At 39.5% G+C, this 16,727-nt stretch overlaps 3 protein-coding genes across 3 annotated transcripts; 2 read left to right on the top strand and 1 right to left on the bottom strand.

Moving 5' to 3' along the window:
• The first annotated feature begins 148 nt into the window (after positions 1 to 148).
• On the top strand, positions 149 to 7,598 carry LOC103971918 (nudix hydrolase 16, mitochondrial). The gene is made up of 4 exons (XM_009386077.3): positions 149 to 537; positions 2,557 to 2,677; positions 5,784 to 5,867; positions 6,998 to 7,598. The coding sequence occupies exons 1-4, from the start codon at positions 467 to 469 to the stop codon at positions 7,271 to 7,273; spliced, it is 552 nt and encodes a 183-aa protein (XP_009384352.1). The 5' UTR covers positions 149 to 466; the 3' UTR covers positions 7,274 to 7,598.
• Positions 7,599 to 11,551: 3,953 nt separating this feature from the next.
• Positions 11,552 to 13,577, top strand: LOC103971919 (heavy metal-associated isoprenylated plant protein 32). Its single transcript, XM_009386078.3, has 3 exons — positions 11,552 to 11,973; positions 12,106 to 12,181; positions 12,327 to 13,577. The coding sequence occupies exons 1-3, from the start codon at positions 11,935 to 11,937 to the stop codon at positions 13,325 to 13,327; spliced, it is 1,116 nt and encodes a 371-aa protein (XP_009384353.2). The 5' UTR covers positions 11,552 to 11,934; the 3' UTR covers positions 13,328 to 13,577.
• A 248-nt stretch (positions 13,578 to 13,825) lies between these two features.
• On the bottom strand, positions 13,826 to 15,679 carry LOC103972589 (uncharacterized). Its single transcript, XM_009386942.3, has 5 exons — positions 15,335 to 15,679; positions 14,956 to 15,193; positions 14,756 to 14,876; positions 14,415 to 14,524; positions 13,826 to 14,076 (listed from the first exon to the last, which is right to left on the bottom strand). The coding sequence occupies exons 1-5, from the start codon at positions 15,535 to 15,537 to the stop codon at positions 14,050 to 14,052; spliced, it is 699 nt and encodes a 232-aa protein (XP_009385217.3). The 5' UTR covers positions 15,538 to 15,679; the 3' UTR covers positions 13,826 to 14,049.
• Positions 15,680 to 16,727: the final 1,048 nt, after the last annotated feature.

The following is a 16,727-nucleotide window of genomic DNA, read 5'->3' on the forward strand; positions in this document are numbered from 1 at the left end:
AGAGAGAGAGAGAGAGGATGTCGGGCAGCCATACACGCACGTCCCTCGCTGACCGCTTCAAAGCAGAAACCCGCAACTCCTCGCACGGCAGAAGACGGAACGCGTCCGCACCACACAAAAGACACGCACCGTTTTCTTCTTATTTTTGGGATACGGGCAATAGCGACACATAATTAATCGTGTTGTGGGGTTTGGTTTTTGTTTTTGTTTTCTCCCCCTCACTTATAATGTTTTTGTTTTATTTGTCCCCTTCGTTTCCTCCCTTCTTGCCATCTTTTTATTTGTTATAGAGAGAGAGAGCTCCTCCCTCCGCGGTCGCTGTTTCGCCGTCGCCGTAGCGTTTTCCTGCCGCTTTGGTTGGAACGAGGGCGACGATAGCCATCGCCATCATCGAATAGAGTACAAGACGAAGAAAACAAGAAGCGAAAGAGAGATAGAGATAAGGGATACGGAAGGGGAAGAAGGTATGAGCGATTTGGTGGCCCGCACCGGTCGACATCAGCAGCGATACGAGGCCGGTTGTCGCCTAGTTTCCGGGTCCCTTCCTCACCTTCCACCTCCTCGTGTTTCCTCCGTCAGCAATGGATGAAATGCTTTTTCTTTATTCGTTATTCTTCTTCTTCTTCTTCTTCTTCTTCGTCTTCGTCTTCTTCTTCTTCTTCGTCTTCTAACTTTCCTTTTTGTTATTCTACTTCCGGTCACCATCAGTGTGCAGTCGTTGCATTTTCCTTTTTGATGAATGATCTGATTGGTATTGCGGTTCGATTTCCTCTCTTTGGGTCCGATGATTGGATTCGTTGATTGATGCCTCTTGTCCCCTTTCTCTGTCTCGTGATGTTGTACTGAATCCCATAGTACCGACTGGACCAAAAGGGTTGCTGTTGGTCTTTTCCTAGTCAGGGCCTTCTTGCTGACCCTATTTTTTATCCTGAATCAACAGAATGTGCAACAAGATGGAATTTTGTTGCAACGGAGTGCTGCGGGGCCTGGATTTGCATGATTGTGGTGCTTGTTTGTATAGTTGGGAGGGTTGAGGCACTTTCTTCTGTCCTTTTGAGCGACATATCATCCCTTACCTTGGTTGTGGGACGATATGCCCCATCAAGTTTTTTGTCTATACCATATTGGAGACTGCTTTGACAGGGGTGGGGAGGGTTTCGATGAATCGATCGGGTTTCCTTGTGGTTTTACACAAGAAAAATTCCGTCTTCTTCCCGATTAAGAGAACCGAAGGGTTCAAGTTATGTTGCCGTGTCTCCTCTAGGATGAGGATGGCGTTTACTCACATGCAATGTTTAATCCTTTGGACAAGTCATACGTGATCGTGCTTGATGCTTACTTATTCCACGACCATCTTTTGAGAGTGGAATGTGATTTGATTTGATTTGCATGTAGGTTCTTCACTTTTATGGTAGGAATGAATGCAACTAGTTCGATTACCTCAGTGATGTTGAAAGACAGAGCCCGGTTCTCCATTTTGTCCTGCATAACTACATCATTCTAACTCTATAACACATCATGGCACAGCAACTCCATCCTGGAGATTTTTCCATGAATATAAGAAAGTAATCGGCACCAAGATATTTTCCTCGGTTGCATTTTGTAGTTGATGTTTGCACATTACTTGTTATACTATGTATTTATTCTTTTCTAAATAAACCTTGTACCTTGTAAAACTTGTTGTTTCCTCTACGACATCATCTTGTGCATTTCTAATTGGGTTTGTGTTACGTAAGCTGAGGTTCTCTTGAAATTATTTTGAGAGAGCTTGCTTGGTAGCAAGCTCAAATTTTATCATATGGCCAAAGTAATAGAGTAGGCATGCTTTATCTTAGATGTTCCTCTGTTAGCACTCTATAGGTGTTGGACCTCAAGAAAAACCATATAAATTATTCAGATTAAGGTAGTAAGGGTGCACACTTGACTAATTTGCTCTTAATGTTCTATTGGAAGGTTGTTAGATATATTGATTCAAGAGGAACCTTCGGCAAATTGTAGAAGTTCATAGTTGTTTATTTGAAGGATTTTGCACCCAGTAAGAAAGTAGAATAATTCTTTTAATCTGGCACCTAGGTAGTAGTATTACAGGCTGCTGGGAAAGGAATATTCCATTCTCTGTATTGGGTTTGTTAGGTGTGGATGTGCTTTTCGCCTTGTGATTTGGTGCTTCACTTCTTTTTTATTGGTTATTTTTAACCCAAAAGCATTTTACTAATGGTTTTCTCTATAGCGTACCTGATATTTGTTATGGTTTCCTCTGTTTGAGAGGCTTTGTTTTATTAAACTCATGATTTTTGTATGGTGAATTTTCATTTGTACAGAAAAACTGTGGATATGTGCAGTAAACTGTAAAATGAATTTTGGCAACATACTTTGCCTTTTAAGAATTGTTAGGGACAAAACAAGTGGGTGATATTATATTTATAAAATGATAAATGAAGTACTACGATTGGTGTAACTATTGGATGAATACATCATTTCATATATTTATTTGTTGAGTAGCTGTTTGATATCTGATTTGGCTAACAGATAAACTAACATGTTGCATTTCTGCAGGTGTATCCCATTTAGATACAGAAACTGTGATGACACTTCTGATGCCAAGCCTGATCCTGAGAAGGAGGTTGAAGTACTTATGATAAATTCACCTAGTGGACCAGGTCTTTTGTTTCCAAAGGTATGATATTTTAAGATTCATATTGTTATTGCTGCAGAAATAAGAGAGGACAAGGTTAGGGACAGAGAAGAAATGAAGTGGATTGTTGCTGTTCAACTGCTGTCTTGGATGGATGAATTCTCCTGTAATCTCATTTTGTTGTGTATGGATAATTTCCCTACACTGACCATGTACAGATGCTGACGTGAGGCTCCTATTAGAAAATCAAACATACCATCTCTCCAGTGAGGGCCTTATTACAATTAGAATGATCTACATTTTGTGATTAGATAGTATCACAAAGATCTTACAAATTCAGCAGTCAGGTCAACTGAATTACTTAGCGTTCTGAAGTCCTCAATCAGTTACACACATGGGGGATGACAACTAACCATATCTTAGGTTTGATATGATCCAGATTTTACCTAGTTGACTAAACCTAAAAATATCTGAACTTTTTGCCTGTTAGATTATACTGCCTTGTTCTTTGGATTATTTAAAAACTCCAACAATTTGTAATTAGCACTAATGTGATACTGGCATTATGTGACATCTCCATTACCATAAAGCAACATTTGCAATATTGTTTGGAATAGTTCAGTAGAGGCAGTATTTACTGGTTTGATAGTCTATCGGCTTTTACCATCTAGTGCATGGCTTGTTTTATCCAATACACCTGGCATAGGTCTTGTAGCGTCCGGTAGAGGGCTTGTACTGGGCAATTTTCTTTTATTTTTCATTTTTAAATTTTTTTTTCAAAATTCAGCGCATACTAGCATTTCAAAGAGATAGTATGTCAGTACAACTAGGACCCATATCGGTCCAAGCCAGGACTAGTGTGGATCCATTACTCTGAATTAAAAATCTTGCCATAACGACAATGACTTGTTTAAGAATCTAGTGAATTTTAATTTGTTCATCATAAATTTATAAGCTACTGAAGTTTCATATAAGTATTTCATCATGCTTGTCAAAATTGTTTCCTTGTAGATCACCCTTATGTTGTGCACATTTCCTTTTGTCTTTGGCAAAGGTCAAACAAATTGATTTGGCAACTCCATGGTACCTCTCACATGGAAGTTACAGCATTTTTGTTGATTACTTACAATAACAATAGCCTCTTGTTAAGATGAGCATCCATACAAAAGGGAAATTTGGCAACGAAAATAATATCCTATATGAGAATTTATTTTATGATATTTTTTGTTGCCTTTCCACAACCTTTTTTTTAATTTAAATTCATAACCTAAGAAAGGGTCAAAAGGCTAGTAGGAATAGAAGTACTAAGACGTGAACACCTGATAATAGTGGTATGTATTGAGCTGAGGTCCCCATGGCATATTAAATGGCACAGACAAATTTTGGTTTTCCCAAGTGTCGATCCAGTACAAGTTGGTATAGGTTCTGTATGGGCCAATATAAGTTAGTACCCTATTTCTGCTAAGCAGTCTCAGACCCAAATTATTGATCGGGAGGGATTCTTTGCCTTGCTTAACATACACCATCCTGCAGACATCAACTCTTTGGACCTAATCCAGCGCACTCAACTTATGCAACAACGATTGGACTATATCATGTCATGAGACCAGTGTGAAAAGTATAATAGTGAAAAATGTAACTTCAATATTGGTGAGCCAGTAGAACCTTCAGTCTCCCACGAACTTTGTTCCCTCTAGCTTTTATCACTGTTTTGGATAATTAATTGGTCAGTTATGAATAACTCTAGGAGTTAGTTGGACTAAATTAGAACCTTTAGAGTTCTAATTGCACTCAGTCCATTTGGAAGAATTAAGACAGCTATCCAGCATACTTATGTCTGTAACGTTTTGCCATGACTTTCCTTTTTTCTGACTTCTAATGACTCCTATTCTATTCTTTATTCTTTTATCTTTGTATACTTTTCTTGATTTTTTCGGCTGCTGTCAAATTGCTGCAAGTTCTTACTGCTCTAGATCTTGTTATTGCTTTAACCCTAGTTATTACAAAGAGGATTATCTGAAATTCATGCTGAGATCGTAAAGCTGCTGCTGATTCCATGTAGCTGATTACATATGAAGAAAGCATAAGCCAATCATATGAGGCCAACCATTGAAAAACATTTAGGCAAAAGTATACATGGATATATATTTTTCTGACTTTTAGATGATAAAAATGTAACAACTGTGAATGACAATCGGAGTGGACAGACCAATACAAATGTACAATTTTCAATGTGTACTTGCCAGTGCCAGTATTTTGAGGGCTTTATATGCTAAACCTCCCATGTTATGCAACTGCCTACTAAGTTTACTACCTAGGTAATTTCCCAAGCACTAAGGTTCTGATTCTGATTACTTAGGCTGTTTGATGAATGATCATTGTGACTAGGAAGGATTTAAATAAACAACCAGCACATTTTTTGTAGACATAAATGTTTGTATAAAACTTCAATCTTTTTCGATTTTGCAAGTCCTAGGTCCTATTTTTGAAATACAGCTATTAAATTAGGGTTGTTTGGCTGAGTGAAGATGGGCACCTCAGTTTTTGCTGCTGGTCTTCTGTTTTGCTGTTTTCTTCCCCGCTGTTTATAATTTTTTGAACTGCTGAAGCTTTGCATTTTAAATTCCCAGTTGCTGTATCTTATCAATTTAACCAAGCTAGTAGGCATTACATTAAATCAAAATTGTAGATGTCAGTTTAGATCAAGTATTCCTGCTCTGAGTATATGATAAATAATGCTGCTAATGGTCTGTTGTGGACCGAAGAATCAAATTTTGGGCTAAATCTTATCTTGATTGATTATTAGATGGTAGGTTTCTATAACCAAGTCTCAAATGTTGCATGAAGCATAGGTTCATTGAGAAGATCAATGACAGCCTAAGAGGGAGATATATTTGGACTTTACAGAGTCTGCTAAACTTAAGTTTGTGTTTCTATCACAATCAATTTGTAGCAGTTTGCAAATTCATGCTATAGAAAGTCTCCTATATCATATTCTGTCTTGTGTACCACACTTTCTATTTTTGTTCTTACTGTCAAATGTCATTTACATATGTGGTGTACTTGATTACCAGCTCTATTCTTCTCATGAGCTATTTCAACAGGCATTGTACATTGTTTTGTGACTTCAGTCATTGTTTCTTCACAGGGAGGATGGGAAAATGATGAAACAGTTGAAGAGGCAGCTGTACGAGAAGCTCTGGAAGAAGCAGGAGTTCGTGGGGATATAGTAGTATGTTTTCTGACTTTTTTGATTCTTTATGATGTTATCTCTTGTGGTTAAAAGCCTATGAACTCTGAATTTTTCTGGCTGGACTACATTTAATGATCTTGAAATGATGCTCATCATATAAATGGCTCATAATTAAAAAATTGTATATGATACCCTTTTCGATAGCTAAATTGAACGTTGAAATGATGCTTATCATATAAATGGCGCACAATTGAAAATTTGTATATGATACCCTTTTCAGTAGCTAAATTGAATGTTGAATGTTGTGATTCTTTTTATCAAGGAACTAAGAACATTTCCCCGTCATTGTAGGAACATCTTACTTGGATCTCAATTAATGTAAAATTCTACTCTGGAGTCATCCAAACCTGTCAAAACTTGGTATCTTATTCCACAGCATGGAAATTTGTACCATATGCACATGTATTACATAATGGAGATGAACACCATCTTTCAAGCTGATTTAGTGCAAGTTGAGAATGTTACTTATTTTTTGCCATAATAGGTCAAAAGGCTCTCAAAATGCCGTTGCGTGTTGTTTCAATTTGAAGGATACTATGTCAACTAACAAGGTGGTGTTCTCTGTTAATTTGCTCAAGTTGGTTAGAGATTTTGGAACCTCAACTTTAGAAGAAGCTTTCATCTTTAGGGTGGATGATACATGAAAGTATTTTTGGATGATGTGACTCTTATACGAGATTGCTCTAATCATAATGTGTATACTAGGTTAGACTGCCTGATAACATTGATCTGAAATAGTGTGCTCATTAATGAAGATCTAACAAGCAAATAACCAATACTTTGATTGCTCGGCACTGTAGTACCCGAGAGTCATGAAGTCAAATGTCTTATTGGTTCACACTTTGATTTCTTGCCACTGTATCATACCATTGAACTCAGGTACATTTGCTGATAGCTACATTATCAAAGCTAGATACAAGCTGGATGAAATATTCAATTACGGAGATGGAGAAACAAAATGGTAGGAGTAGGTCGACTATAGATGACGAATCTTTTTTTTCTGCAGGAGATTAAAGAACATAGATGTTAGAATTACTGGCCCTCAAGGTGTACATGCTGTTTGGTGTGTCTCTATTTATTAAGTGAACCAACTCATGTTTTTATGACAGTCATTCTTGGGAGACTATATCTTCAAAAGCAAAACTCTTCAAGATGAATTCAGCCCAGAAGGTTTGTGCAAAGCCGCTGTCTTTGCCATGCATGTGAGGGAGGAGCTTGAGCTGTGGCCAGAACAGAGCACCCGCCACAGGACATGGGTCACCATACCGGAAGCTGCGGAGCAATGTAGACACCCATGGATGCGGGATGCCCTTCTTGATGGATTCATAAAGTGGCACGCCAGTACCATGGCAACGCCTGAAGAAGATGTCACGCCAGAAGGATAATCCTGCGTCTGAAAGCTTGCTTAATCAATCCCCCTTCATTCTTTTGTCTGAAGATGATAACACCAATCCTGTCTGAGAGTTATTTTCGCATTTTGCTAGTTAGTTTTCTTTCCTCATGCATATGCCATGTGATATGCAGTTAGTAGGCTAGCATCTAAGAACACAAACATCCTTCAAGGTGTTTGTGGATGTTTGATTAGAGTCATGGATATTGAGGGGCTGCTGCCAGTGTTCTTGCTCATGTAGTAACCACAACGTTACTGCATGCCCTCGAATATGCTCAACTACTTGAGAAAAGAAATAACACAATCTTTTCGTAGTTGAATTAATGTGCCTTTCGTGGCTAATTTCATTCAATTGTTTCTGCCAGCCACCGAGAGAAGTAATTTTTGTTGTTGTTATTGTTGTTATTGTTCGCTATACAAATAATATTTATCTTGATATGCTTCTTACGATAAAATCTCACTTTCATCACTTATCATGTTGGATAGTCCGGATTCATACTCGGTTAAACTATCTTAGCATCTAAATACAAACTCCACTGGATCGTTTATGTATATATCCGAAGCTAATAAGATCCGATAAAAGAGTAAACGGGTCGAATAGATCCGACTATCAAATAATACATTCGACCCGTTATCATCCCATCTCAAAACAGACATGTTCTTTTACCCTTTTACGAGGCTTGTTTTGTTGGTCGTAAGATGCACTCGATTTGTGTGTGATGGTTGCACACGTCAAGGCATCTTTTCCTTTGATCCAATTGCATCGATTTAACCCACGAGAGACACAAAGTGGTGTTGTAATAATTGAGGGCAGGTCCCAATTGCTCGACAAATTCCCATCTTTACTAGAACCTCACACGTATGCCAACTTTGATGACGTGATTAAAGCTGCTCGCTCCTGCGAACGATAGAGACGTGCTTCATGTGAGAGGAAAAGATATACAGTATTATTGTGCAACTTAGAAGAGTCAGCACGGCTTGATTTGTTCTCGAGAATATAAAATTATCCATATGATTTCTTGAGGGGAGAGGGTCGGCATTAGGTCGAGTCGACCCGAGGTAAAGCAAAGGGTCAACTTTTTCACATCGGGTTCTTGCACATAGACCAAAGTCGGAAGGGAGATTCTCGACTCGATACATCTGAAGCTTATGTCAGCGAGGAGTTGAGGGTGTTGTGAGTGTTTGAGGTTCGATCCCTTAGCGCTAGCCAAAGGATTGACTTTTATATCTACAGTCGAGGGTCGATTGTATACGGTTTGTTAATGAATGTCGACGTCGTGGGCGATCGACCTATACGCTCCATGCGGTGCAGGCCGACCTGCATGGCTCCACATCGTGTGGTGCCATCTCGTACCACCACAAGTGGTTTCATCCTATGTGACGTCGTCTCGAACGACCTCGAGAATCATGGGGATGGTCCATCGTCTCGGGTTTAAGGAGCCACGTCGACTCCGAGGTGTCACATCAGCTCTAGGGTGACTACTAACTGTTAAAGCTGAGGTAGAGCAAAAGGTTAGCTCTTCCATGTCGGGTTCCTGCACACACAGGCCAAAGTCGGGAGGGAGATTTCCGACTCGATCCCTCTGAAACTTATGTCAGTACGAGGAGTTGAAGGTGTTGTGAGTGTTTGAGGTCTGATCCCTTAGCGCTAGCCAGGGGGTCAACTTTTATACCTATAGTCGAGGATTGGGTGTATGCGGTTTGTTAATGATCGCTGACGTCGTGGGCGATCGACTTGTACGCTCCATGCGTTGTGAGCCAACTTGCATAGCTCCATATCATGTGGTGTCCTACCATTGTTTGAGGAACCTAACACATCTATACTACACTACTTAATGGATTTCATATGGCTCTAAGAATTCAAAATAATCTTTCAAAAATAATTAAGAAATAATGACTCTTAGAAGCTTTATCTTTTACATAATTATGATTAGTTTTCATTATATATTACAATTAGAATAATCAATTGCTTTCCTAAAATCATTAGAATTCTTAGGTTATAGAAAAAGATGGTAATTTGATAAACGAAAATTGAGATAATCATATAGATATTACAAAGATTTTGAGGGTTTATGAAGATTTATGTACACCTCACAAACATCGCATGAATTATCTCATTAGACATAATTATGAGATATAGCATTAGAGAATCACTAACGACCTTACGAGTTTATGATACGATAAGTTAGTCTCACAATTAAGGATTTTGAGTCATAATAAATGGTTTCATAATGGATATGAAATAATGTATGATGAAATCTTCTATAGAAAAGAATAGTGCAGAATCAATCTTATCTATCTCTTATTTAAATAAATTTAATTAGTTTAAATATTATTTTTTATATCATAAGTTATCACATAGCAACATGCTGAATAATTTTGATCTATTTTTCTAATTTACTCAAAGAAGAAGAAAATATAATTAAAAAAAAATTATGATTGTGATCGTAGATTCCTGATGGAAGATTTTGTAAAAAATGATCTTTACGAGGATGGAAGCGTATCAATAAAAAATATTATCAGATCAAATTATATATTTGATATAATTTAATTATAATTTTTTACTTATATATATATATATATATTACTTCACCTATAAAAAAGAGCAAGAACATTATAATGAAAATTAATCTAAAATGGATAAATGAAATGTGTTCTTTTCCAACCTTGAGTGAGAATGGTGTGAGGCCATATTTATTTTCTGATAATATAATTTCATCATTCACATGCAAGACGTATGAAAGTTGGAGGCCTCGAGTTGCTCCTAAAGTGAGTTTAGTAGTTATTCTTTTATTTTTTTTATTATCTTTCAATGACTTTCTTCAATTTCTCTCATTTTAGTCCGTCTATCATCAAAAGAAATCCGTTGCTACTTGTCCTACATTAGATTTGGTATCATAGCTCTTTATTTAACGAAGATGGTATATCATTAAAGCTGATTCATATCTCAATTGTAAAAACTTCGGGCAAGTTTCTACACAGCAAAAGCAAATGATGCAAAACCAATTTTATCTCTCATATTCAAATAAATTTGATTAGTTTAGGGATTATTTTATATATCATATGGCCATACCGAATAATTCCGATCTAATTTCCTATTTTACTCAAGAAGCAAATGTAAAAAGATTTTAAAAAAATCAAATTATAATTATTATTAAAAATTTTAAATTTTCATGAAGGATTTTATGAAAATTAATCTTTACGAGGATGGAAGCATATTAATCAAGAATATTATCTTTTTGAAAGGGAAGATCAAATCATATATTTATTTTGATTTGATTCAATTATAAATTTTCTACTTTTATTTTTTTCTTTTCTTTTCTTGTACTTGACCTTAAAAAGAATAAAAATATTATAATACAAATCAATGGATGAACGAAATAATTTTTTTTTTCACCTTAAGTGCGAGTGGTGCAAGACCACATTTGTTTTACGATGACATAATTCATCATCTATATACGAGATGTACAGAGATGAAAGGTCTTCATCCGCGAAGTATTCTGCTTGAGCGAAAGCAAATATGATAGTTATCCATTTAATTTTAAATTTAATAGAATAATTATCACGTCAAACTAGATAATAATAATTAATATCCAAGATAAGAGATTCGAATAAAAAATAATTATCCATAGCCTTTTTAGCTCGACGGTGGAGCCACCACTACACTATCAAGTATAGTCTTTCCAATTAATTGATCCCAAGTAATTAACATAATTATGTAACGAAGAATACGTATGTATATATATTAAAGTAGAGAGACTCGAATAAAACAGAGCTATCCGCGGAGAGCTCGACGATAGATCTCAAGTTGGTTGCTTCAAATGATTGCCATACTCGAGCATAATTGCCAGAGCATCAACTCGGCTCACTCACTCCAAGCAAGATGGTTCCGCTAATGTATTGCACTCTCTACATCAGACTAATCCAATCATGGAGTGGCTTTTCTGCAATGGCAGCTTCGACCTCTTCACGCGATGTGCTGCATCAAATACTTCAGCGAGCGAGTCTTTCCATGGAAGCCTGATGGTACCACCGGCCGTGGCAAGCGATCCCAGACTGCAGAAGGGACCATTAATGTCGCGATCCGTATGTGGGCTAACAGCCGAACACCGTCACTGTTCCTGCTTGATACACGACGTGCAAAGAGTTCCCCACTTATCCCGGGAAAACACTACTAGATTCTCATGAACAGATGAACGAAAAGCCGAACCCAACATGTGAAGGCATCTCTACAAGAATATTTTATGTTCTGGAGCTGTTTCTCCCTGTAAATTTTGTCCAAGGAAGCAGGAATTTGAGTTCAGCAACTCACGCACCGCCGAGCTTTGCTGCTGAAATCATGGCAGCAGGCGCAGCCAGCTCTGTAGAGAGAGAATGAGTTTACCTGCTAGCAAAGGATGCGGAGGACAAATGAGATAGGAAAGTGGAAAAGAATTAGTAAAAGTAAAAGTAGGCGAGAAAAAGAAAAAGGAGAAAAGAAAGCGGCAAGATTTTAGGCCTTATTGCCTCGGGTTTGGAAGACACCGACTTCACTCTAGCTGTGCAGAATACAGAGTACAAGCCTGTCTTCTCCTGGCTTCACTTGTCTGAGAAGGACTTGGAAGAGATCTACCTGCTCGCCTTAGAGGAATTGGTGTGGTGGTCGCCCTGTAAAGGATGAGCAAAGAAGACGACAGCAAGTTCCTGAAACTACAGGTAAACTAACCCATCTTCTTCTACTTTTTCTCTCTTCTGACGCGATCTTAGTCGATAGGCGGTCTGTGTCTTGTTTGGATTGTGATGTTTGTCTGGAATTTTTTATGCTTCGGAATGTTGCTGCACTCGCAGACATGCGTTGTGAAAGTGAACATATGCTGTGATGGATGCCAGAAGAAAGTGAAGAAAGTGCTTCATAAGATTGATGGTATGTCAATTTCTTCTTTCTGCTATGACTGGTGTTTCCAGATCTAGCTTTTTGTGCTAGTTTCTTGTGGTGATTCAGTGGTTTAGCTTCGCTTTTCTTCGATTTCAAATGGTATATGAAGTTGGGTCTGTAATGGTGAGTACAGGGGTATACACTACCACCATAGATGTGGAGAACAGGAAGGTGACTGTCACAGGGAATGTGGATCCTGCCATCCTCATCAGAAAACTCCGCAAGGCTGGCAAACATGCAGAGCTGTGGTCCGTCAAGGGTGGAAACCCGCAGAATGTCGCCAACCAGCTGCAAAAGCTCCAGCTTCAGCATGTCAAACAACAGCAGACCCAAAAGGGCGGCGGTGTTAGTAGTAAAGTAGGAGGAGGAGAAGGAGGAGGAGGAGGCAAGCATCAGAAGGGCCAGCAGCCACAGCTGCAACAGTTTCCGCAGCAGGCAAAAGGGTACAAAGATCTGAAGTTTCCCAATCTGAAGAACCTCAAGTTTCCTTTCAAGAAGAACACCAAAGAAGTCAAATTTAACCTTCACCCCGAGGATGAGAGGGACGACGGGAGCGACTCCGACGACGAGGATGATGAATTCGACGAGGACTTGGATGACATGGATGGGATTCATGAGACCGTCCGTCGTGATCCCAAGATGACCAAGCTCATGAATTTCCAATCTAATGTTAAGGGTTTGGCCAAAGAAAAGAAAGGTCCTGCTACTGCTGGTAGCAAGGGAGGAGGAGGAGGTCAGCTGCACAACAAGGTTGTGGGTGGCAACAATAGTGGGGGAGGTAAGAGAGGCGGTGGCAGTGGTGGCGGTCATGCTAATCATAGCAATCCATTCCATGGGGGCAACAGAAACGACGGTGTAGGAGGGGGCCTTCCGTTGAGCAACATGCAAACGCCCATGGGCCTCACGGGGACCTTTCCCGGCTACTTCCAGGGTGGGACGATGCCGCCGCCGGAGATGATGGCCGGTGCGAACCCCTACCAGCAGCTGCACCAGAGGATGATGATGAATGGTCCAGACCGCCCAGCACTGGGCTATGGTTATGGACGGCCGGCGTACATGGCGCCACCGCATCCCCACGGCGAACCCTACACCATGTTCAGTGATGAGAACCCCAATGGTTGCTCGATAGTGTGACGGAAGGAAGGAGACGACGCCAACTTGGTTCTGCGTATCTTGCTCTGTTCCTCCATGGTGTTTTGTGTGACAGCGTGTCGATCCTTCTTCTTCTTCTTTATTTGCTTGAGCTTGGGGAATAGTTTACAGGTCTATAGATGAGGTTAGAAGTGCAGCTTTAGTAATATATCTCTTTGTCTTATGGTTGGTTGTCTTAGAGGATGCAGAACAATACATAATATTAAGTGCTTATGGTTTGGTTGGAGTGCAAGCGGTGGGTTCGTCATTTGTGGTGAGCGTGCTACAGCTTTCCCGAGGCCGAGTCTGTTCTTCGGAAAGAGAGCTTCTTCTTTTGCAGCAGAGGTGGGCGGTGTGAGTGATACGAGGCGGTGCACATCCATTGTCTTGCTTTCCACCATCTATTTAACGTAACATGTTCTCCATTCCGCCTCATGTCATCTCATCTCATCTCTTTCCAGCACTGAATTCCATCCTATCATACATAGCTTTTAACAGTGATTCCATTAATAGAATTTTAATTGATGATTTTAAACCTAAAAAATAAATAAAAGAAAGTTTATATCAGCTTAACATAGATACAAGCTTATATTTTTGCCTTCAAGTCTTCCGACGAAGCCATCACACCAAGAAAGAAACAGATATCAACACAATGCTACACATCCATGACTTGTTATTCTGGAAGGAAATGGCCCTCTGCCTCAACCCTGACATGAAGTGGGACTTCATTTCCTGTCCGCAGATCTTTCCACCTACACTCCATAGATAGAGGAGAGTTAATTTAGTAGGTTAAATAATTTAATTAGAGTTAGTAGACACCTAATTTATTTGTTAGCAATTTTATTGGCCAAACATAATAGAGTCATTCATGTGATTAACTTTGTGACATATCTGGATTCTGAATTAAATCATTTAATTTAGAATTATTTCTTAGATTCTTATTGTGTCTTCTGTTCATCACTTCCTCAAGGTCCCATGGAACCAAGAAAAAAAGTACATGTTGCTTTGTCTATGACAGCAAACCTAATGTAATGCTGGAATATATAGACTAAATGTAAACTATATCTCACAAAGTAGGAATCAGCAGTACCTTGAAAGTGACACCAAATACTTCTTCCTCACTCCCTAGAACAGCAATCACCCTGTCCCCGGGGCTGTGATAGCTCTTCAGTCCTCCCAATGTATTCGAATAGAAACATCCTGCAATCCATTGATCAAATAATGGTGAGACCTTAGATTGAGGAAAATGAAGAAGAGAAGAGAAAAGAATAGATAATTTTCTTCTTCATCGAGCTCTTGGTAGGACGTGCATTAATTTCCTTGGTAGCATCAGCTAAAGCAGAGTTAGCTGAAATTGGTGTTCGGTCATTCAATTACAGCAGCAGGAAGTGAGTCACACGAGAGAGGATTGAAACTGGCTGCCGCACTTACCTGGGGGGAATGGTGCGAGAGATTTCCCACATGATCCTTTCAGCACCTCCAGATCGTCAGAGAAGGCGAGGCATCCATCAGATGTGATCCCCCAGAACAAGGGAACCCTCCCATCTACGTCCTGTTAAGTCTCAAGTATATGTAAGAGTTGCCGACGTATATCGGTACGTGCATGCATGCAGGAAGAAGGGCGTACGTACCGATGCGACGAGGATGGAGGAGGAATTCATGTCGAAGAGCACGAGGGCGAAACTGCCGGCGAGGTGTGAGAGCAACAAGTTGGGAGGGTATGGTGATCGGTCGCGGATGACCTTGTAGGCCTTGATCACCGTCACCGCCTCGTCGTCGCTGTTACGGAGGTCGTACTGATGCCTCAAGCTCCCCAGGTTGGTCAGCACTCCCTTGAAGAGGCACTGTATCGCATCCTCCGCTGCAAACCTGGACAAGAGCTTTGATCAGTCGTGTGACGCATGTCGGACTTGTACATGCACGCATCTCATAGCTCAGGTGGACACGATATATGCCTATTAGGATGTATCAGCCAGTAGAGAGAGAGAGAGAGAGAGAGAGAGAGAGAACCTGGTATGAATGGAGGATTTGGAGATGGGGCGAAAAGCGAGGTGGCCGAAGCCACCGACCCTGAGCAACATCACCGGAGGTGTGCACTCGAGGAATCGGTTCACCAGCTCCGACGCCGGGGTCTTGGGGCAGGGCGTGCTGCTGCCGACCGCCATTAGTTCCCCCGGAACGTCCACCACATCTCCACTGAACACTCCCAACATGATGATCAACACCCAGCGACACACTCGACTGGTATGCGATCGATCGGACTATAACGAGAGGAGTCTCCAACTGTAACAAACAGTACAGTGAAGTGCGAGGGATCGTCTGCTTATATAGGCCATTTACCAGGCAACTTTTTTTTATAAGAATTAAAAAGTTGCATGTATCTCAAGATCTTACAGAGGGGGATGCACAGATGAAATTGAAGGTGGTGTTACGGATTGCACTTTATCCTCCCTTAAATTTGTGGACAAATCCTCACAAGGTTTAGATCAGTGTCAACTTGTCTTGTTCTTACGTTGCTTTTTCTTCTCCTCTTTTTCTCACTGGGGTTTTACCAGGTGGCCGGTATCGGACTAGGGTTTAATTGCTCAATAAATAACTTATATATCTCAGCATATTTGTAGGAGGAGGCATAAAGAAAAAACACTTTTAGTACTCATGATGTTTCTCTATTAGTGTACAAAGGTGTTGTGACCCTATTCCTAAAGAGAGAGTCATCTTTAATATTTAATTATTCTCAGAGAATACTAATAGTAACAGCATAAGCTAAACTCATGATTAAGTCATCATCTCTTTCCGTAGAAGCTTTTCTAGTTTGATTCAATCCAGCTAAAAACCATTTTTCCAGTCTGGAAATAATTACTGCAATCAATAATTATTTGCTAAGATATTTACCCCAGCAACATAATTACTTTCTTGTTTAGCTTGTGTTTGTGTGACAGACATAAGAAGCAAAAAGAAAATAATAGTGTCCACCATTATCTATATACATGGATCGGTAAATGGTTAGATTGCTTACCCAGCAGACACCCACAATGCTTGCTGTGTATTGATCTGTATACAAAACTCGAGCTATCAACATATCATTTTTCAGCCACAATTCCTGTGAATTATGAACAAAAGTATTTGCCCTTGCCTCAACAAAGAATTAGTTGAGTTGATCCCAGTTCAACAGTCAGCAAGTCTAAATCTATTGTGCGAATCAAAATGAGCGAATGATCTTTTAGATGTAGAGCGAAATAAAGTTTGAGAATTAACATTAAATGGCATCATCCAAAGAATCTAATAAAAAGCAAATTTAAAAGCACAAGAACTGAAATATGTAATGAACGACAAATTATTGCCAAAAATTGCATGGAAATATTTGTCTCCATCAAGGAGCTAAAATATAATAATGCCCGCAAAC

Source organism: Musa acuminata, chromosome BXJ1-11 (assembly GCF_036884655.1).
Source record: "Musa acuminata AAA Group cultivar baxijiao chromosome BXJ1-11, Cavendish_Baxijiao_AAA, whole genome shotgun sequence".
NCBI classification, from domain to species: Eukaryota; Viridiplantae; Streptophyta; class Magnoliopsida; order Zingiberales; family Musaceae; genus Musa; species Musa acuminata.